At 37.3% G+C, this 21,981-nt stretch overlaps 1 protein-coding gene across 1 annotated transcript in view; it reads right to left on the bottom strand.

Moving 5' to 3' along the window:
* The window catches only part of kdm4b (lysine (K)-specific demethylase 4B), a 43,018-nt gene that overhangs the window by 18,426 nt on the left and 2,611 nt on the right, over nucleotides 1-21,981 (bottom strand). The window contains exons 2-8 of the mRNA XM_024278948.2: nucleotides 16,701-17,134; nucleotides 16,400-16,575; nucleotides 15,192-15,306; nucleotides 14,547-14,740; nucleotides 7,516-7,565; nucleotides 2,551-2,654; nucleotides 1,564-1,701 (exon numbers count right to left, since the gene is read on the bottom strand). Coding sequence (XP_024134716.1) covers nucleotides 1,564-1,701; nucleotides 2,551-2,654; nucleotides 7,516-7,565; nucleotides 14,547-14,740; nucleotides 15,192-15,306; nucleotides 16,400-16,575; nucleotides 16,701-17,134 — 1,211 coding nt within the window. The remainder of the gene's footprint in view (nucleotides 1-1,563; nucleotides 1,702-2,550; nucleotides 2,655-7,515; nucleotides 7,566-14,546; nucleotides 14,741-15,191; nucleotides 15,307-16,399; nucleotides 16,576-16,700; nucleotides 17,135-21,981) is intronic.

Below are 21,981 nucleotides of genomic sequence, written 5' to 3'. Positions count from 1 at the left end.
TCAGTTTAAAGTATATGTTTTCCTCTTCTTCAGAGAGCTGGCATAGATAAAGTTAAAAAAGAAAAAAAGCCCAGAAATTGTATTAACGATAAAACCTGTTGCAGCATCACAGATGAAAATGATGACTGACTTTCAGCTTACAATCCATTCTTTTATCGATTCTCAAATCAATTTATGGAAAAATCTGAAAACAAGTAGAGAGTTCTCTACTTGTTCTCGACAAGTAGAGACGAGCTTCAACAACCACGTTAAATATTTATGCAACAGCAGTAAAGTCTTTGAAATTGACCAAAAAACAAACAAAAAACATGTTTGATTAAAGTCATGAAAAATGTCTCTTCAGAAAACTTTAACAGATCTTACCAGCTAAAAAATCCACAAAATTGAGTGTAAATCGAGTATCTCTGTTGTTCCAGATCAAAGGTTTGGGTGCAGTAAATGTCATAAAATAATAACACTACATTAAGATTTGTTTCCTTATCTAAATCTACCTACATTATTTGGTATTTGTATGAATCCACAGTTGCAAAATCTACTTCCTCTGAACACCAGTACAGTAACTATTAGCTCTCAGTGACAGGAGGGGGCGGGGTTTCTCTGAGCTCACAACCCAGAAATAGGTGCGTTTTAGATCATGCAGGCGAACACAGCGCAGATCCTCATTAAAATATTGCGAGAAAGGGGCGGGTGCAAGGCACCTACTCAAGTGAAAGTGTCTGAAAATCTAGCACTGCACTTACTGCAAGCTGCTTTGTTGACTACAAAACAATGCATTGTGGGAAATGGTGTCCTAAGAGTTCTTGAAGTTCGACGTGATATTGATCAGAAATGACTGGTGCTAAATAAAGTAAATCTGTTTATTTCGTAACTCTTTCTGGATAGTAGTGATTCACTAATGTAAAAATAAACACAATTTCAAATCATCTGTGGTTATGTGTGTTATTGTTGCCTTTAAAAATTAACTTTTATTTCAATTTTATTTGTTTCTCTGAAACTGTTGACATTAAATTAACCCAACTTCCTGTTTTCGCTGAGTCTCGCTGTAGCTCACAGTTCGCCTTCATCTCAGGCTCCTTTCCCCGCCCCAGCCTGCAACCGCCTTGTTTCGCAGACGATCCAGGCGAGGCGCAAGTCATTTCAAACACACCTATTGTATTTCTAATGAGCGACAGCCGCTGGGAATAAAATATGTCTTAAAAAAAGACAAAGGCTTTTTGATTTTGGCTAAAAACTGCATTATCATAGGACTACAGAGAACGATTTCACCCCCAAAAATATTTACATATGTGGTTGGAGTGGGACTTTAAATGCATAAATGGGTCCAAACGACCCAGTGAGGTAAAGATTCGCTTATGGACAACTTTAGGTTACAGTCACATGTATTTTTGTAAAACCAGCACAAAGTAGGGAAATAGTTTTTAAATGTAAACTAGAGTCAAAACCTAAAAAGAAACCTTCACTTTTGAATGATGTTTTAAGAGCTCAGTTTCTCTTAAAACTCTTTTACTTGGACATTTTAACATCTACTACTCTTACTACAGTGAGACTGATGTAACTCCTTACCAGAGTAGCGTTTTTGCCGTAGTCCACCCAGCGCAGAGTGGCAAAGTTGGTGGATTCTGCACAGTTGAAGCCATGGTTGAAGCCAGCATGGTAGCCATAAGGAAAAGTGATCATAAACTCTCCTTCATTCTGGGTTATCTGTTTAAAAAACAGAAAAAGAGAAATAATATGAAGTCTCAACATACTTTTATCGTGTTGCCATTAAAGCTTCGGTGAGAATTTTCTTCATAACTACAGCAGCTCCCAGCATCTTAACACGAGTCTCCTTTAAAACCTAAGCAATAAATATAAGTGATTTTCAACTTCTATGTGACGCCAGGATTCCTTTAATCAAGCCAAATGGAGACAGGAGGACGGGGGGGCAGATCAGCTTCTTCTAAGAACAATGAGTCAGATATCAAACATCCCTCTTAGCCGTGCTCAAAAACAGAAGACAGATATATTTTTACACATGAGTCAGGAAGAACTGTGGGTGTGTTACACGTAACATGTCGCTATTTTAATGATGTCCTGAAGGGGGAGGCGGGTGCCGAGTTGGGTGGAGAGCCTAGCTGTGGGGAACTTTAGATTTCTACCCCTCTCCTACTACTTTTCAGTACATTTTTTCGCGGCACAAAAAATGTGAGGCGATGCCAATTAGCTTTGAGGAACAGATACAAGTGATTTTTTTAAAGACATTAACCCTTTAACACTAGAGCTCCAGTGTTTATCTTCTTTGATTTATTGTAACTTTTCAACTGTTAACACGATCAACGTCACTCCAGTAGATTGTGAAGGAGAAAAGCGAAAAGATTTTGTGTTTAAGCGTCAACGACGTTGCCTCAGGTCTTAAAGGGTTAAATCGGACACTCCCCCTTAAAAATCAAGGATCTAACAAAAAAAAAAAAACTACAAATTTTAGTTTAACCAAGAACATTGTAATTATTGTTTTTATAATTCCTTAAATTTAGGAGTTAAGAAATGCTGTTTTCATTTTAAGTCACTCACCCGGTCAAAAGGAATGCTGTACTTCTTCAGGATAGATGGAGAGATCAGTGTCATCTTGTGGCGCAGGAAGGCGTCGCAGCCTTGTGAACTTCCGGGGAAAAAGCCTGCGTGGAATGAGACAGACACAGTATTGTAAACGTTTCAGTAAAATATAATTGAACCCACTAGCATTTATCAGAGAACATGTTTATAGAAATAGCTTAGAAATTTTACGTAAAATTCTGGTCCAAAGGAGCAGCTCCAAACAATCTTACAGAGCCATTTGGGTCCATTTTCCACAGACCAAAACCCAGTAGGAGCCACAAAGGCTCACTTCATACTTCAGAAAAATACACTGATTTGTATTTATGTCAGTGTTACATTACAATACATAAAAAGTAACTTTTTTTGAATGAACAAAACAAAAATATAAAAGGAGAAAATACATTTTATACAAAACTTTTGACAGAGGTTCACATAATTTCCTTTCAAAATAAAAGACCTTGTGCCAATATAGTAGTAGGTAGTGTAATGTCGACAGAGAATACAAAAATATATATTTTATTGTATGTGGTAGATACCTGCCAAAAAAAAAAATCAAACAAAAGAAAAAGAGAGAGCTAGTTAAGTGACTCTCACTGTCTTTCTTGAACAATAAGGCACACTTAAATATTTGTTTTTGTTGAAAAAGTATAAGAAATCTGTCATGTTGGTTGTGTTTTCTGACTTCCAATTAATTTTCCGTGGTACACAGCGCACAAAAATCTGATCCAATATTTTTGTTCGGCTTGTGTTATGCGCTCTCCTTCAACTGCCTGTTAACTTGTTAATTAAGGTTTAAGCTGGTTTACTTGACTAAAATGTTTACTTTACACCTTACAGTTAGTTTTTAAAAAATAAAATCTTTTTTTTCCTTAAACCAGAGAGCTACAATGGAGGTGTAAAAGAGCCACATGTGGCTCTGGAGCCAGAGGTTGCAGACCCAAACTCTAGACAGAAGATGAAAGTTATCAACTTTAGCCAGTTGTGTAACTCTCTAAGCAGTGTAGTGTTCAAGATTAGCTTCAAATGGGACAGAGAACATTAATCGTTTTGTTTATTTCGCCAATATTAACAAGTGTTCAAATTTGTATACCAATATCCGTTTAACTTCTGGAGAAAAGGCCGACAAAATGCAGCTTTTGCTCTGTGAATTAGCTGATCACAGCTGGCAAAATACCGTTTTTTCTCAGTAAATCAACTGATTGCCGACAAAATGCCATGACAGTTGTGATTTGTCAAAGGGAAAAAAGGTGAAAAGCTTAAAACGGGTCGAGGACTTCCGGCTATTAATTTTCAAGCGCCATATTTTTTCTCTGTGGCCAGATTCTCTTGAACAAAAAGTGGAAAAAAACACAAATAAATCATTGGAGGAAACACTTTTTACATGTTGCTTAAATTGGATGGGATTTTGTTAACCGCTTTCGTATGCTACATATGCATTTCGACACCGTCAATTAAGCTGCTTTTTCCATCTGAAATACATACGTTTATCAGATTACTGTTAATTCCATAACCTGGAAAAAGAAACCCAGCTTCCCCCTTGACACAGAAATAGATTCATTTAGAGCCTTAAGTGTGGCATAATCGCATTACTGCCGTGCATGTATATGCATTGATAGTGCGCCTGCAGGTTGGATTTCAGAGTAATTCTGATGGACCGCAACACTGCAAAGACTTGAAACTGTGTGCTGTCACACAAAAAAAACAAAAAACATTCAATTCGAAAACAGAGAGAAAATCTGTGCCTGAAGATCAACTTTATTTGTTTAAAAACAAGCTTTTAAATGGATCAGCAGGAGGAAAAAGCGACACCAAAAACACAGAAGATCGCAAAAAATTCTGAACAAATCTTAAGGTACACTGATGACATTCCAGTCTTTCGTGATACATGCAGGTTATACATAATTCATAAGTGTCTGCGTGCGCAGGAGTCCATCGAGGGTTTCGGCAGACAGGTCTTTTTGCAAACTCTGATTCGAGCTGTTAATTTTGATTAAAAATTAAGTCTATAATTTTGAGAATTAAAGACCACAACTTTTCTCAAATATATTCACATATGACCAAAGTGTTCTTGTGACATTTCTCTCATGATGTTGGACATTTCTTTTTTATTTTGTTCATTTATTTGACTATGCATGTCGCTTTTTGCAGCTTCAAGAGATCTATCTTATTGTTTGGAAGACCTCTGATTCTGTAACTTGCTTATGCTGAAAATGGGTTCTGAATCATCTATTGGCCATGTAATAAGATTAGTAGATGTAAAACACGGAGCAATAGTGGAAAAAGACTCACTGAAAACATATTGAACGCATCTGCAATAATATGTCCTTCATTTACAATTTGCCCATCTATCTTTATTTCCATACACGTTTTGCTTTTGGTGTCCTGTTCTACTATACTGTAAAAAGTGAAACATTAAATTAGTTAACAACATTTTCATCAAATTAAAATTTTGAGTTGATGGTTTACTCAACTTAAAAATTATAATATTTAAAAAAAATGTGTTATTTGATCCAATGTTTCAGTTTTTATAGTGTAGTTTATTCATTTGGTTTCAGATTTTTTTTTTAGAATTCCTGTCTGTTTTTGCAAATATGGCAAAATAATATGAACAAAATTAAGTCTAAACTTGAATTTCTAAGTATTTCCTTATTCAGACTTGTCAAGGAATGACAAAAAAATCTGTTTTAAAAAGAGCGTATTTGTTAAGTAGACAAAAAGCTCCCTGCTTCACTCCATTCTGATACATCTTTGTTTTCCTCGTCTGAGCTGACATTTATCTCAAATAATTGAGGTATGGAGGACTGTAAGCTAGTGGGAGAGTGTGTAAACAGAGAGCTCTCACTAACGGAGAGGAGACCCACTCATAATACAGAGAGGTAAATTTCTAATGAACTGCTGCCGCTCTGCAGAAACTATATCCTAGAAAACGACAAGTTTTTTGATTTTGGCTAAAAACGGCAAAATCTTGATTAAAAACCACTTTTAAAATAGATCAAAAGATCGTCGGTCTTTAATGGATCAAAACCTCCATTTAAGTAACTTTTACACATATTTGTGGGGGGCAGAAGAAAACATGAGAAACTAGTTTTCTAAGAAAAGAATGATTGAATTATAATGTAAATGGCGTTTTGGATCTTTGAGGACTTCTTAAACAAAAGCTCACTTGTGCTATTGGAGAGCATCAGATGGCCACTGCATAAGTATTTCTCCCACTCTTCGCTGACTGTACCCGGCAGAGCTACAAAGTTCATCTGAGCCTCTTCCCAGTTAAACTTTAATGTGACTGACAGTATAATCGGCACCAATTTCATCCTTCATTTTCACGACATTGTTTCAGCCTCTGTTCCACCCTACAAAGCAAAGGAGGAGACAGAGCGACCCGTACACTCTCATTGTCTGCCTGCTTGTTGGAGCTGATAAAGGCGAATAATGTGCCGACGGAGTCTGGGTATTAATCCCCATTAAAATGCAGCTGGCTCTCCCAGCTCTCCGTGGGGTAATATTAACTTAAAGGCTTCATTCTGTCTTTTTAAGGGTGGAGAATTAGGTTGCTGCCTCCGATGCTGCAGCTGAAATAATGCACTGATGACAAATGACGCGACTGCTGTGTTAAACTGGAGGATTGTCGTTGTTTCAGTCCAATTTGTTACTCCTGCTACACACATAACGGTTACTTTAGGAGGTCATAAACAGTTGGCAGAGGGTGCAGGCGCTGCCTTTGATGGGTCAGTGGGCGACTGTTAAACTATGCTGGAACTTTTCTGCTTCAACTGCCAGCTGCAACTAAAAGAAGACATAAAGCTCACAATCTTATTTAAAGAGTATTTAAATCCTGCAAACTACACATAACTACAGATTGTTTTAGTTTATTTGGTTCAGATTAATACATCCAGGTAGGTAAAGATAACTGCAATAATTAAAAAAAATAATATTGGGCTTTAAACAAAACACCTGTTTATATCTTTCATTATATAGAAACTTCCTGGTTACATAATAAGTCTCTGCAGACACAAATCAAGTATTACGCACAACTACAAATCGGATGGAACTATTTTCTCTCCCTATTTGCCAGCTTATAAAAAAGCGGTACCTAACAGAGGAACTGCTAGTTCCTAGTTCACTTTTTACTTATTTCCAAGCTCCACATTGAATTTGTTCTTTGAATTAGACAGCTCTCCAGCATTGCCCTCATCTTCTACCACACTCGGAGCAACATATCACTAAAGTTAATTCCCCATCGATCAACACAGCGGAGGGGAGGAGAGCAGGAGTGCATCAAAGAGGTGGGGGATGAAAGGAGACACATGATGGATAGGCTTCACTTCTTTACATCTTATTTTTCAGCCTCAGACAATGAAAACAGCCCTCACAGAACCGGGCCAGCAAATGAAAGAAGGCGCCAGCTCATATGCATCGAGCGTCGTCATCCATCTATCCTGAAATATTCAAGCTAGCGCGCATTAATTCAGCACCTATAGGCAGTGCAGAGCATTCAGCACGGGCATTCATCATTGCGGAGTCTAGCTGCACTGAGCTTCACCATGCTGGCTCTTCCCTCCCTCCCCTCCGCCTTCTGCAGAACAGACTGTTGATGCTGCTGGCCCCACTTCAATCTGCCTGTCCTTCAAATTCATCATCCTCACCCTTCCTGATCTGCTCAGCACACACGACTGCACACATGGACTTCTTTAAGCTACCCCGCCTACACAAACTCGTCGCCAGCGTGTCTGCGGCTGGAAAACGTTTGTAGAATGTGGGACACCACGACACTTCACCAGAGTTATGAGAGGCTGCCTCATTTATTCTCGTTCTATTTAATGGTGGAGCAGGTTGTACGATGTTACTAATCTACTATGAAATCACAAGAAAGTGTTTGCTTCACTAAAAAGTTCAACTTTATACTGAAAATGAGCTGCAAGAACACATTTTCTCAAAACTGACCTTGTGCCAACCTCTCCAGCCTTTTGCCGTGCTCTGGTGGGATGGTGTACCTGAGGAAAAAGATCATCCATTGGTTAAAAGACTGGATTTCAAAAGGTGTCCATTTCAATTTAATTGATGTTAATTTCTTTTTTTTGCTCAACAACTTTTTTCAAGCTAACTCAAATAACTTACATTCAGTTACTGTCTGTAGAAAACAAGATCTGGTAATCCTCAGATGACCACAATTAAAACTAGGAAAGTTGCATTAACTGCAATAATACTGGTGTGAATGCTTTTTACTGAATGTGGTCACTGAAGATACTGAAGATTTAGTTTAATTGCTGAATATTGTCCTGAACGTTTTATTGTCCATGTTTTCCTTGAGACAAAAAAGAAATGCATAAATGGTGTAAAATGTAAAAAAAAAAAAAAAAGTTTGTGAATACCATAAGAACAATCATGAATGTCCTGAATGTGATGAACATTTTGAGACCAATGTTGCATAGATTTTAAAGTACACAACAAATTTAAAAGATTTCTGGTGGAGTGGGGGTCTCAAAAATGGTGTAAAATTTAAATAACTGTACAACTTATAAATATCAAAAGTAAAATCATGAATATCCTGAACGTTTTCACATTTTTTATACCAATATTGCATAGGTTTCAAAACTGCACAAAGAATTGGAAGAATTTTTTGAAAAAAATTGCGTAAAATTACAAAAAAATTGTGAATACCATAAGTACAAGCAAAAATGTCCTGAACTTGCTGAACATTTTGAAAACAAGATTGTCTATGTTTCATTAGTGCACAAAGTTTTTGAAGGATTTGAAGAATTCCCCATTGATTTTCAATCGGACCGAAAAATTGCAAAATTGCGTAAAATCTTTAAAAAAGTGGAATATATGAATACCAAAAAATGACAAGCAGTAAAGTCCTGAACTAGATGAATATTTTGATACCACGATTGCTGAAATTGCTGAAAGTTTGATTGAGCTTTTATGTGGTGAAAAGGAGCAGGAGAATCTCATGATGGAGTGCATGTTTAAAAAAAAAATAAAGCTCAAATTTCTGAGTATTTATTTGAATTGATGTGAATCAGAAGCAGTTTAATAAATGTCATTTGAAAAGGAGCATATTTATGACGTAGAAAAACCAATGGTTGGGCCAGAAGTTCCCAGCTCCGCTCCATTTTGATGCATCCACTTATAGACTAGACGATGCATTTTTGATGAATCTTCAAAATTCGTTTGGTGGTGCTAGCAGCTGTAAGCTAGCAGGAGATAATGTAAACAGAGAGCTCCCAGTAACGGGGGGGTTGCTTGGTCCTGCCCACAACTCAGAGGTGAATTTCTAATGATGCCGCTCTGCAGAAACTATGTCCTAGAAAACGACATAGGTTTTTTGGCTAAAAACTGCGTGTTCATAGCGATGAAATTGAAAACAGATCAAAAGATGATCAGAGTGGGACTTTAACACTAACAGCGGTTGCAAAAAAGAAAATTCAAAGAAAAAAGGAAGAAAATATTGTCATGAGAACATGACTTCATCCATCTCTGGGAGGTGTCCTTAATGAGTCTATTAGTAAAACACTTCAAGTAACGATTTGTTTGCGAGGAGAAGGGAAAGGAGAGGAAGAGAGCGATGCACCAGACAAGAAGAATGAAGGGCAGGAGCAGGAGAAATGACTCTTTTGGGAGTGCTGGGCCGTTTCTCAGCCCTCAGCACTTACTGGTTTAGAAAAGGAAATTATCAGTGATGTAGCCATCAAACTCCCACACTTGAAAAAAATAAATGCTTTCATTCATGTTTGCTGTCTGAAAGCAAATATTCTTGTCAATAAATGAGGAGTGGTATCCCTATTCTCATGAAAACAATTGTTTTTTTTTGTAAAAGGTCAATATGTATTATTTATTTATCCTTCTTCTTGTGCAGAAGTTGCCCTGTCTTCTATGACGATCTTGTTCCACTGGTTTAAAGAAGGTAGATAGAGTAAAGCGCAAAGCATTTTTCAAAATGTAAGATACTACGCTTGCAGGGCATTTAATTTATAAAACCAAGTAGCAGGGTGTCAGCAAGCTACACTCAAATCGTTTCAAATGTGAAGATATTAACATATTTCTTATTACAGAAATGATTTCTTCTGGGTTGTGTAGCCCACCAGAGACTTTAGGCAATGATCTATGGTCAGAACAAACCCTGCATCTCTCACTTCCTGCTGATCCACATGAGCTCGTGAAACAAACTGAGGAGAAAATGAGGGAATGAGATATGACAGGGAACGGAGGGGAAAAAAAATTAAAGTAGAGGTCCGTTTTGATAAAACTTGGGAAAAGAATCCATGGAGCCACACTGCCTCCTGTAGGCTAAACCTTAGACCTTCAGAGTAACACTCTGCTCACAGGTTTAATTACATTTACAGACTTTCCAGCCATCAGCTAAACGTCTCCACAACTTCATGGGGAAAACTGGATTTGACAGAATTATTTGGGATGAACTAACCTGAAGAAAGCAGTTGCATTTTACCCTCCATTTGTTTTCCGTCCACCAGGTAATGAGCACCACAGAAATCAGACAAAACTATAGGATCAGAATAATCACTTGCTCTGTGGCTGCAGGACAAAAGGCTATGAAAAGTAATAACTTGCGACTGCCGGCAGATCCCATTATCCTTCAGACATAACTGGAAACTTTGCATTTATTTCAAATATAACTCTGCCTCGGGCGATGGTTTTTCATTATCAGCCACTCATTGCATTTACCCAACAGGCATTCTCGAGTAGCGCCAATATGCCTGCATAAAACACTTAGACCTAAGCTCTGCCTAATTTCCTCTTTTTTTTTAATCCATCAAAGCATATAAAGCAGCCCATTTTGCTTGCAAGCTCAGATTTAGCGTCAGGCTGATATCGATGACGGAGCAAAAATGTCTCCCTTATGTGTTGCGGACACTTAACAGCGCACCATTCTGCGGAGAAGCTTGTTTTAGTTTAAAGAGTAACACAACGGGACAGTTGGAGGGCGGCTCCACTCTCAGCTCAGATTTGAGAAATGCAACAACAATGAAAAAAAAGGGTGGGATGAGCGGGAGAGGTGTGGTTTGGGTCTGTGATAGACAGTCACAGTGAGGTTAGCTTGTGGTAACATAACATCTTCAATATGGAGAGTGGTGCTGAGCAAAGTGATGCTAGTGAACTGTCCGTGGAGACTGAGGATTTTTCTCCTCCACCTTTTCTCGAGGAAGGCGCTCATGGTCCAGACCGAAGCGCCTGAGTGGTAAAGTGATGCTAGCATCATAAGCTAATAAATGCTAACTTATCCCGAGTGAAACGTTCATTGCAAATCCATCACCAGAACAGGGTTCACTGGATTCAATGCCAATTGCGCTAAACCACTATTGCCCAACTTCCAACTCAACTGGAAAGTTGACTATACATCAACTAGCCATGCTAAAGCTAAAGCGATAATGACCGACTGTTATAGAATCAAAGATGAGCGGGACTTTATACTGAAGCTGCAGAGCATAATGATGTAAAATTTCTGAAATGACGTGGGACTCAACACCAGTTGAACAATCACAAAATTCCACTGTAATACCACATTTCAACCAGTAGGGGGCAGCACAAAAACAGTGTCAAAGTCAAGGCCCAGAGGCTGGGTCCGGCCCTCCGGCTAATTATATCCGGCCCTCCAGATCATTTTAATGTATTGTTATTAATGGCCCGATGTTATCCTGCGCTTTTTTCTACGTTGTATAATTTTTGACAAAAAATATATATTTTTAAAGTAAAATATAAAAAAATGTATTTAAGGTTTAAGTTGATTTATTCTGGAATAATATTCCTGTCTGTTTTTATTAATATTAATTTTTAAAAGTTAAGTTTTTAAAGCTTTAAAAATTTAGTTTTTTTATTTTTTTATTTTAGCTTTTAGCTCAGGTGTACTTTGGATTTTGGACCCCTGTGCGATTACGTTTGACACCCCTGGGTTAGACTATAATTTCAGGAATCAAATTTGTTTATTTTAAATTGTTAAAAATGTGGCAAGAACCAACAGACAGCACTTTAAAGCCCCGTTTATAGAAGTCAACACCTCAAAAAGTTGATTTAATGTTAGGTTTACTTTAAAGTCAATGTGGCGCATATGAAACATAAAGCTGATACCTGTAGCAGACACATCAGATAAACCAGTGTTTTGTAAAGTCTCCGTGTTCATCTTAAGCTACACTCAAAACACCAAACTTGTACTTTCTTTACCAGCTTTGATTTATTTAGCAGAAAATAAATGTGTAACAAGTGTCCTAACCATTGTGGAAGGACTAAAGGCGCACAAATTTCAGAGAACCACACTTCAGGGAGCGTCTATTAGGTGCTCTCTTCCATCGAAGCAACAAACTAAACAAAATCTGCCATTCAGCATGAGCACTCCTGTTTTTGTCTTCCTAAAACCACTGTTACCATGGCAGCCACACGCAAGTCGCTCCAGCAGCATACTGAGCGCCACACAAACAAAACACGCCGACGACTTCAACTTTTACTCCTCTCTGGGGATTTAGTCGAGGTGGTACTAAAAGGTCCAATTAAGACTCAACCCCAACAAAGCTCAAACATCATCTTAAAAAAAGAGCGACGACATTAAAAAACATTTCCATCAAACTTCTACAAACATTTGAGGTGTGAATATCCAATCAAACATCTATGTGAGCTCTGAAGGCGCTTTCACTTATTACCAATATTTTGTCAAAACCCACAACACCCCACACGGTAACCAATCTGTAGTACAAAAATACAATTAATATGCAGATCTTCTGCTGTCCTTCCCACCCTCTGGGAACTGTCAAAGGAGAACAGTTCAAAACCGCTGGACTACAAAGCCTGTTGTGAACTGATGGATCTATAATACCCTCCTCTGCCAGGAAAGCACAGCTGGGCGACTGTTCAAAACATCCTTTTCAATTCTCTTACACCCCCTTATCCCTACCATGCACTCACACGCTCAGAGTTCATCCTTTATGTGACAGCAGATCTACTGTTGTGTGTTGGGGGAAAAGCGTTGATTGAGAGGCTTTCAGAGTTGGGGGAGAAAAAAAAAAAAAAAAGACCGACAGAGGGGTAAAGAAGGGGAAAGACTGGCAACCAAAGCTGCAATTCTCTGCACATCCACCAAAGTGAGTGTGTGCGTGTCTGGGGGGGGACAACCGGCTATGATGGGAACTGACTTTGATGGAGGCAGAGTTGCTTTGGGAATAGACCTAATTTCACAAACCGTTGCACTACGAGTGAAACAAGAGAGTGTGTGTTTTAAAGGAGCATGGCCCGTTTAAGAGCCTGTAATTACCTCATCCCACAGAAATGGAGGAATAAAAAAACAGCCCGTAAAGTAGAAAAAAAATACATCGGAGGAGGTGAAAGCTCCCAAAAGGGGAGAGAATAAAACAAGATTATTTGCAGTTTTTTTTTTTTTTAAGACAGAAGTACCAAAAAAAATTCCATCTTAATCTATTATTAAAGTGCTTGTAGTAAGTGAGCCTATAAAAAGGGACACTTCTACTTAAAAAAACAACAAAATTATTGTTACTTCTGACATGTTTGTATGCATTTTTCTGTAAAAGCATCAGTTTTTACAACAATTCTGGAGAAATATGAAAGGAAAATTTTAAATGCAACAATCTGCAGATTTATTTTTATATTTGTGTGTGCTCCCTGCAATCTTCCCTCTCCTTTTCTTTTTCCATGCTGTTTCCAATCCTTTGCACTGCAGGAGGCCAGTAGAGCTGAGCCAGTTTTACGATTTCCACCTTTAATTCCAGGTGTGCGTGTTTGGGTGTTTTGAAGCTTCTCTTCTGTGCTTTTTTTTCCTTTTCAGACTTTTTTTTTTTCACCACAGTATCCACAGTCCTAGTGTGGATCAGACTGCAATCAACAGAAAACTACTCCATTTTTGTTTTCCTACTTAAGTTAGGCAAAGTGTTACAAAATGTAATTTAAAAACCAAAAATGTGTTTTTATCTCGACTGTATGTAGCTTGGCTCTAAAAATGCTCTTTAAAGAGCAGCTCAGATTACCATGCTGCCTCATCAGTGCAGCTATCGCGATGGTCTTTATCTTGATTTAAGAAAAATACCGGATGTATCTCATCTCTCTGCATATTAAAAAAATCAAATTAATAACTAGATATATGGCATTACCTGCAATCATGCAAGTGTGAATGCTGTAAGCTGAATATGGCTGCTGACACTGATAACTAGCAAAAAATGCTGAAGCTGACAGCTGAAAATGCTGAAACCTATAGCTAGTTGAAAATTTTGAAGCTGATAGCTAAAAATGCTGAAGCTGAAAGTTTGCTAAAATATTAGCAAAATGTCAAATAAGCCAAAAAACTGGAATAATGTCCAAGTTAACAAAAACAGCAAGCATATTGTTAAAATAATAGCTAAACTCCAAATTAGCCTTAAAAAACTGGAAAAATGTCTAATTTTGCCAAAACAGCTAACATAATAGTTGAGCTAATAATAGCTAAACTTCAAATTAGCAAAAAAAGACTGGAAAAAAGTCTAAGTTAGCCAAATCAGCTAGCATAAAGCTAAACATTTTAACAAAACTCTTAATTAGTCTAGAAAAACTGGAAAAATGTCTAATTTTGACAAAATTTTAGCATTTTGTCTAAATTAGCCAAAAACAGCTAGCATGTTGCCAAACTCCAAATTAAAAAACTCAAACCTTTAAAAAAACGTAATAGTTGCTGAATATTTTAAAGTTTGAATGATGTCTATAGCTGAAAATATGCGGTAGTTCACTAGTTTCAAAGTGCAAAGTTTTTAAAGGATTTGAGCAATTTCTCTTTCATTTCCAATTAGGTATATTTTGTTCAATATTTTAATAACTTTAAAGCTTATAAATACCAAAACTCAAAGCATTAATGTGCTGAACGAGCTGAACGTTTTGATACTAAGATTGTAGAAATCAATGAAAGTGTGATTGAGTTTTTACATACCAAAAAATGTAAGGAAAGGAGCAGGAGAATCACTATTGTGTGAAAACAACACACTCACCAGGACTTTGGTTGTCCAAAGTGCAGATAGTTGATACTGTAGAGGTCCATGTCCTCAGTGTGCCATGCAAAGGTGGTTTTCCACATGCCAAAGTACAAATACGGAGTATTGACCCCTTCAATGACAATGCCACACTCCTGCTCTACCATGTCCAGCAGAGTGTTGAGGTGGCCGATGTTCCACTCTTGGATGTCCTTAAAGAAATGTTTTGAACAAGCATAAAAATCCACTCAACATTGCACCACAAGATGGTGCAGAAGATCCATTCACCTTCTGAGCATTACTCCTTTTTTGGATCACATTAGTAGAAAGATTAAATATTCTTCATGCAAGCTTGAAAGTCCAATAATAATAAAATAAGGTTTTGAGACTTTGATATGCTGTATAATATAATTACTATCAATTCAGAGTCAAACAAAACTAAATACAATAAATATATTCATGTTGGAAAGCATAGAACCTGAAGTTTCAATGATAATTTAAACAGTAAACAACTTTATTTTACTTTTAACTTAGTTTAAAACAACATATTAAATTAAATCCTTAAAAAAAACGAAGGTAATCTTTGACTTTGCATGGATAAAATGTAGATTGATTCATGTTTACTACTGCTGAAGAACTAGAAGGAGTAAAAACCATTCTCACCTCATCATATATGGATCCACCAACATCAGCACCATAGATGGGCGACACAAACGTCAGGTTCTTCCAGTACTTCCTCTCCAGGTCATCAAAGTCTTTGTGACGTGGCGTGCAATACCTAAACAAACGAGACCAAATGTTGAGACAGCTAGCCAGAAACCAGCACTTCAAGCAGAAATTTAATAGTTTTTAATGTAATATTTTTGGTACAAAATGAAACTCAAAAGGTATATTCACAACAGTTTTTTTTTTCATTTACATTGAAACTTCATAAAGGCAATTTAGGTTATTTTATCTCAAAATAATTCTGATTGTAATAAAGAAAAAATTAAGGTAAACGTTCAGTAACTCCCCTTTTTATTTGACTTTCATTGAAAATCTATGTAGCCACTAGATGGCAGAAACACATTTTCAAAAAAGACCTACAAGTTAAACTAAAACTGACATTGCTTTACTGCTTTGCAATTAAACAAAAAAATTAAATAGATCTATCCTTCTAATAACAATTATTTTTTGTATTAATTTGTATTATTATTATTAAATGGGATGTTTCAATTTACACATCCCTAGAGTTCTCTCATTACTAATAAAGCTTTATTGTTTTTACTTCTCTTTCATTTTTTGGTTCCTGTTTTGATAACTTTATAACTTCATGTGTGGAATATGCAAAGCGCCAAAAGAAAACAAAACAAAAGGTTACTTGGTTTACTCGTGCAGGTAATGTAAAGATATAAAATTATTAGATAACTTGTATGGGCTTTAGTGATCTCCAGCTGCGTTTACAGGGACAAAACTAATTGGAATAAATACCTGATCAGAATAAAAATGTGTCATGTAAACACGACAATCGGAATCCTCTGACCTGATCAGACTCGTTCAGATCAAAATTTCCTTCCGTTATATCCGAATAGTCACTTAAGATCTTAGGAACTTCTTCTATGGCTGTTTTCTGTATTTTAGATAGTTCTGCACAGGTCAAAACGATTTATTCAGTCAAAGTGTGGCATATGTAAACGTTTGTTCCTATCAGATAAAGTTTTTCAAGGCCCATGTGCACAGTTGAATTCTAATCCAAAATTTGATCTGATTAAATACATTTTGCACATGTACACACAGCTTATGTCGCCTTTGAGTGTGTAATGAATATATTAACAAAACACCAAAGTAATCCTTTATGAAGGGAGCCATGGAGTTGAGAGTATCTATCTTACTTCTTGCTGTTGGCCAGCTTGCGAAATTCTCCAACTGTCATGGATTTCTTCTGAATGTTGTACTGAGTGAACAGGCCTGACTGACCAGTCACAACCTGCATGATGGGGGCTGGTATCACCATGTCTTCAATGGTGTCATAGCACTTCCTTGGCTTCCAGCCTTCTGGAGGAATCACCTGGAGACACCCAAAAGAAGATGTAATAAAAATGTCTGGAAGTCTTTTTAGTGCATATGATTGTGATTGACAAAATAAGCTTTACAGTACATGCACATCATTATGTGCTGTGGTTTGCTTCTCACCTTTGCCAGGCCAGCACGGTGAGCTCCTTGACTCTCCATGTAGACGATATATTTGGCAAAGTCTTTAAACTCCTCCATCGTGGGCCGGAAAGTCATGATTTTACAGCTGGGGTTCTTGGCAGTAAATGCTGGCTGGGGAGGCTGTGGGGGTGCCAACAAAGGGGCTATGGAGGGTTCAGAAACAGAAGCATGTTCTGGAGGTATCTCTGGGTCTGCAGTTAGAGCAGGGGGAAGCTCTAAACCAGCATTCTCTTGTGAGGTCTTCGTGGTATCTGGGGTTTGAACACCTGCTGGTTGCGGAACAGGAACAGGAACATGGTCTTGAGCTAAACCTGCGCCAAATGCAGGAGGAGGGGGTTGGGCTGGGACAGGGTCAGGGGGCGACATCATATCCATAGGCATATCAGTCGCCATTGAGCGGATTGCAGGTGAGCCTACAGCAGACAAGATACACAGTCAATTAATCTCTTGCCCATAAGCAAGATACAGGTATGCATTTGCTGCAAATCTATCAAGGTGATAGATTTAGACATAAAATGTAGAGTACTAAGAAAAGTAATATTGACAATGTTCGTAATAAAGGCTGAGCAAGACTTTTGTCTGGATGAGAAAATAATTCTGACACTCATCAAACAAAGCAATAAATGGGCACAGGCATGCTAGCTGTAGGGGCTGGCCCTCAATCCCAGCATTAAAATTAAGATTGAGAGTTACATACATTTATTAAGAAATTCCCTCAATGGGAACCAGATAAACTTGCAAATCAAAACCAAGTACTGAGCAAAAGCCAAGTACCAAGTCTTGGAGAGACGAGAACAGTCATGTCTCATAATTAAAGTTCACTTAACAAGTTCTAAATATCAACATGTATTGTCATAGTCTATAATGTTTAAATCCACTAAGTTATTCAATTGTAGTTCCTGTCCAAACTAATAAGTTGAAACTTTTTTTTTAGCAGCACAAGATAATGGGATTATTGGAGAGAAGATCCTTGAAAACACAAACCGATTAATTTCTGGATTCATGTTTATCTAGGTAAAAACTCAAGCCAATATTTTTTTTTTGCCATTTTTGCCCATATTTTCCTACACAGAGATGAAGAACAATAAGGTTCAGACAGGGACGGAACAACTCTTTTGATCGGTGTTTACTTTCTATCAAACATTCTCTTGTCTCAGTTTGGACCATTGACTGTATACGTAAGAACTGGACTGAGCAACCCCTCCCTTCTCATATTCCACATAGGAAGTACCCATGGGTTGCAAGAAGGCCAAATAGACAGTTGTTACGTATTTCTCAGTCATTTTATTTGTCAGAATAAGCATTCTTGCTCCGATGCATTCTTCTTAACATCTTCTTTCTAGTCCTATTTTTTTCTTTATTGCAAGTAAATCAAGTTATAAACTGACCAATAAGATGCCTCAATAAAAGCATGTGTATGCTAGCTTCTAGTGGGGGGGTGTGGACTTTAACAAGCCGGAACAACCTCACTCATGATTGGCGATAATAGTTTCTCTTAAAACGTGACTCAGACCGACTCAGACTAATCGCTGTTGAAGGGTTGCAGTCGTTTCAATATGGCGGTAGACGCATCAGGGAGTGAAGGTGAAAGCTCTAGTCTGATTTTCCAAGGGCTAAAGGTGAGGCATTTCCTATGGGGGACTTCAACACTTGTTATGTCCAGTTCCTGTTTATACAGTCAATGGTTTGGATAGAATTACAGGAATTCAGGTTCATCATGGAAAAGTGCAAAAGAACGTGTTCAAACCCCAACTGATCATTTTTAAACCAGATCTGTTGTACCAGCATCATCTGTTACTGTGGATAAAATATATCCCAAAAGTCAAATATCTTTGAATTATCTTGGGTGCTTGTTTGGAGCATCAAAATCCATGAATATTGCTATTTAGGTTATGTGCATGTGTCATGCATCCTTATTGCCGAATCCAAGAGAAAGATGCAGAAAAATATAATGCCAATAATCAAATATACTTTTGTTAGAACTACCCGGAACACAGCTAACTTATCGGGTTCTGCAGTAAATTAGCTCAAGAAATAGGCTTACAAAACCAAAAAATACCATAACTGGAGCAAGGAGTCGACACAAACACCACAGCATTTAGCAAGGATAAATTGCTTTCTTGTTCGTGAGTTCTTGAGAACCCTTAGAAGCTGTAGTGTCATTAAGAAATTGGGCAAACCCTATGAAACAGTTTGGGTAATTCATGCTCTTTCCCAACAACTCGTTCAACAAATTCCACTATTGAAGCAGCAAACTGAAACCATCTCAGCAGCCAGAGCACCAGCAGCACATTTATCATATTGACTTTCTTTCATCCTGTTCTAATGCTAACAATTATTACTCTGAATAATTGTGATTGTCATGAAGCTTTTTCACATACGTGTTCCCTCATTTATCCATAAATAACCCAATGTTTTAAGGCAGTAAAACCCCTCGCTACACGTTTTATACTCTTTTCTCAGCGAGACACAAACCTATTTACAATATTCTCTCTTGTGTAAAGTTCAAACCTTTCAAGTAAGTTCAATGCAATAGAATAAAACCAAACATCTACTTACAATCAAAGATTGAAGTAGGTTTGAAAAGCTGCATGCATTCTGTTTCCTAGAATACTTGTAGCAAATGTCCCAGTAACGTGTTCTTCCAGCACATCTTGGTGTATCAGAAAAACCAGGGATGTAGATACCAAAGCTACTGTCTTACCAAACTTGTCAGTGAAGCTTATGTGTAATAGAACTGTGTTTTTGTGAAAGTAAAGAGCAATAATAAAAAGCTAAATCTTCAGGTGAAGATGAAAGGCCCATAGGGACGATGCTATGACCTTCTACTACCCTGCAATCTAACAGTATTTTTTTCTGGCTGCATGTCATTAGGATTTACATTTATTTAAGTTTTTGCAGTCAGATTCGGAATCCAGATCCGGCCCTCCGGGTAGTAATATCTAGCCCTCCATATCATTTTATTGTTATTAATGGCCTGGTGTTATCTTGCATTTATTTCTAACTTGCATAATTTTATATTTTTATGGAGAGTAAAATATTGAAAGTTATTTAAGGTTTAGGTAGATTTATACTGGAATAATATTCCTGCCTGTTTTTATTCATAGTAATGTTAAAAAGTAGGGGTTTTTTTATGTTTTAGAAACATAGTTTTAGTGTGTTCCATAAATGTTTATCCTGGTTGGCCCGCGATCTAAGGTGTGTTTTGGATTTTGGCCCCTTGTATGATTGAGTTTGACACCCGTGTTGTAGAGGATGTCTATAAAAGTTCTTTTGCTTGGATCACACATCTGCAGGACATCCAAAGGGCTAAATGCACTCTTAACCTTAGTATCTGTGTAACAGATTTATAATTTGCAGAGGACAACCAGTCTCTGTAGTATCAGTACTATGAGAAAAAATAATGCTACTAACCACGGTAAAAATTGCTTCATTTTTTTTTCTAGTATTAAGTTTGGATTTAAAATTATTCTTGGTTTCTATGTTTTTGAATTTTAACCTTTGAAAGATATTCTTACATCAATTAACATTCAAACTTTAAGAGTACTGCAAAATTCTGATTATTTAAACTTCTAAACTCCTTTTAAGGACTTATTTGTGAATTGACTAGGACAGCATGCAGAGGCTGCAAGTTGATATAAGTTAAACTTTGTAATGTATTTTTAACCCTTAGGAGTCCAGAGTATCATTGGTCAGAATTTATTCAAGTTGGAGTTTGTCTTCAAATTTTCACCTTATTTTTTGGATTGGTTTATCTATTTTCAAAACATAAATGAGTAAAAAAAATTGTAAGCTTATTCCAAAAATCCTGTTTAAATAACTTTTTTTTTAACTTAAATTGTGATGCGTTACTTTCTGAAAGCTATGTAAAAATAAAGTAAACAACAAATACATTTCACATTTAAATGCAGCCAATATCCCATGAAGTTTTGACTCATTTTATGCCCCTCCCAAAAACACTTTTTTTTTCCAGCAAGAAAGTTTACATTTTCTGCTTTTTTAAACAACTATTTATATTCACAATAGGATTCCACACAAATGATTTGTGCAATTCCAAAAAGCAATTTCTGTCCTGCTGTACACACACGGCCAGATAACAGGCCTGACACTTCCAGCTGCGTCCTTCCTGATTTCAGTCAGACTTTGTTGCTGTTCTTGTCAGCATCTGTGACAATGGCCACCGGAATGTGTCCAGCCCTCCTGCTCTGGGGAACACCTCTCTTGTCCACACCACAAAGCTGACATACTATCTCCAGCAATAAGTCTGTGTGTGTAGCTGTTGCTCATTTCACACCAATTCTCTCTAAACACACAAAACATCTCATAGCGCCTCCTGTAAAACTAATACAACTGTGATTATTATTACTTTTTTATTTAATGGATGAACCCCTTTATGCCTGTTGTCGCAAATATGCAACAAATCACTTCGGCTCCAAAATTACCTGCATATAGCATCAATTTAAAAGCAAAAACATACTTTTTTTGTTTGTTTGTTTTTTAGATGCAAATAAATACCGACTTATTAGGGGTTAAGGGGCAATCCCACACATTTTGCTTTCAAGAACTCCCAGCGTACAGCTACTTCCAAATGGTGTCAGATCAACCGGTGTAACATATGGAAAAAGGAAACCTAAAACATAAGTAAAAACACATGTGGTATTTAGTTTGAACCCCCTACTCTAAAGACCAGCTGAAATAGACAGTGAGCTCATCTTTAAATGGCCAGAAATGCCCTTTAAATTTGGTGATTTGGATGCTCTGAGCTGTCCACTGACTTCTGTGTAATTGTTTGGGTTAACAATCTTATAATCATTTTATATATGTTCACTACTTGCAATACATTCACAATGCCCCTCCCCTAGGTGCATCAGATAAAATGTTGACCTATTATCAACTAGAAAGCAATAATACATTATCAGGGGAAAAAAGTAAATAAACCAACTAGGGCTGGGCGATATGACGATAAAAAACCGTGTACGATATCCAAAGCTGACGATCTGTCATTTTTAAGATATCGTTATATCGCGATATTCTACGAAAAGCTGCAAGAGCGAGAAGGCAAAAGATTGTTGACAGCTGTGACTTTAAATCCGAGCTGCTGCTGCTGCTGCTGCTCCCCCTCCTCCTCCTCCTCCCCGGTGTGTTTTTCCTGTTTGGAAGTCACGTGACAATCAACGGGACAGAGTCGCGTGCGCCGTCGAGTAATGAATGACGGAGGTCCGAAAAAGTAACAAAAGGAGACGCAGTGTCTTGCAATCGA

This window comes from Oryzias melastigma, linkage group LG4, assembly GCF_002922805.2.
Source record: "Oryzias melastigma strain HK-1 linkage group LG4, ASM292280v2, whole genome shotgun sequence".
Classification (NCBI taxonomy): Eukaryota; Metazoa; Chordata; class Actinopteri; order Beloniformes; family Adrianichthyidae; genus Oryzias; species Oryzias melastigma.
Note: the sequence above shows the minus strand (reverse complement) of the source record. Positions and strands in the feature narration are given on the sequence as shown.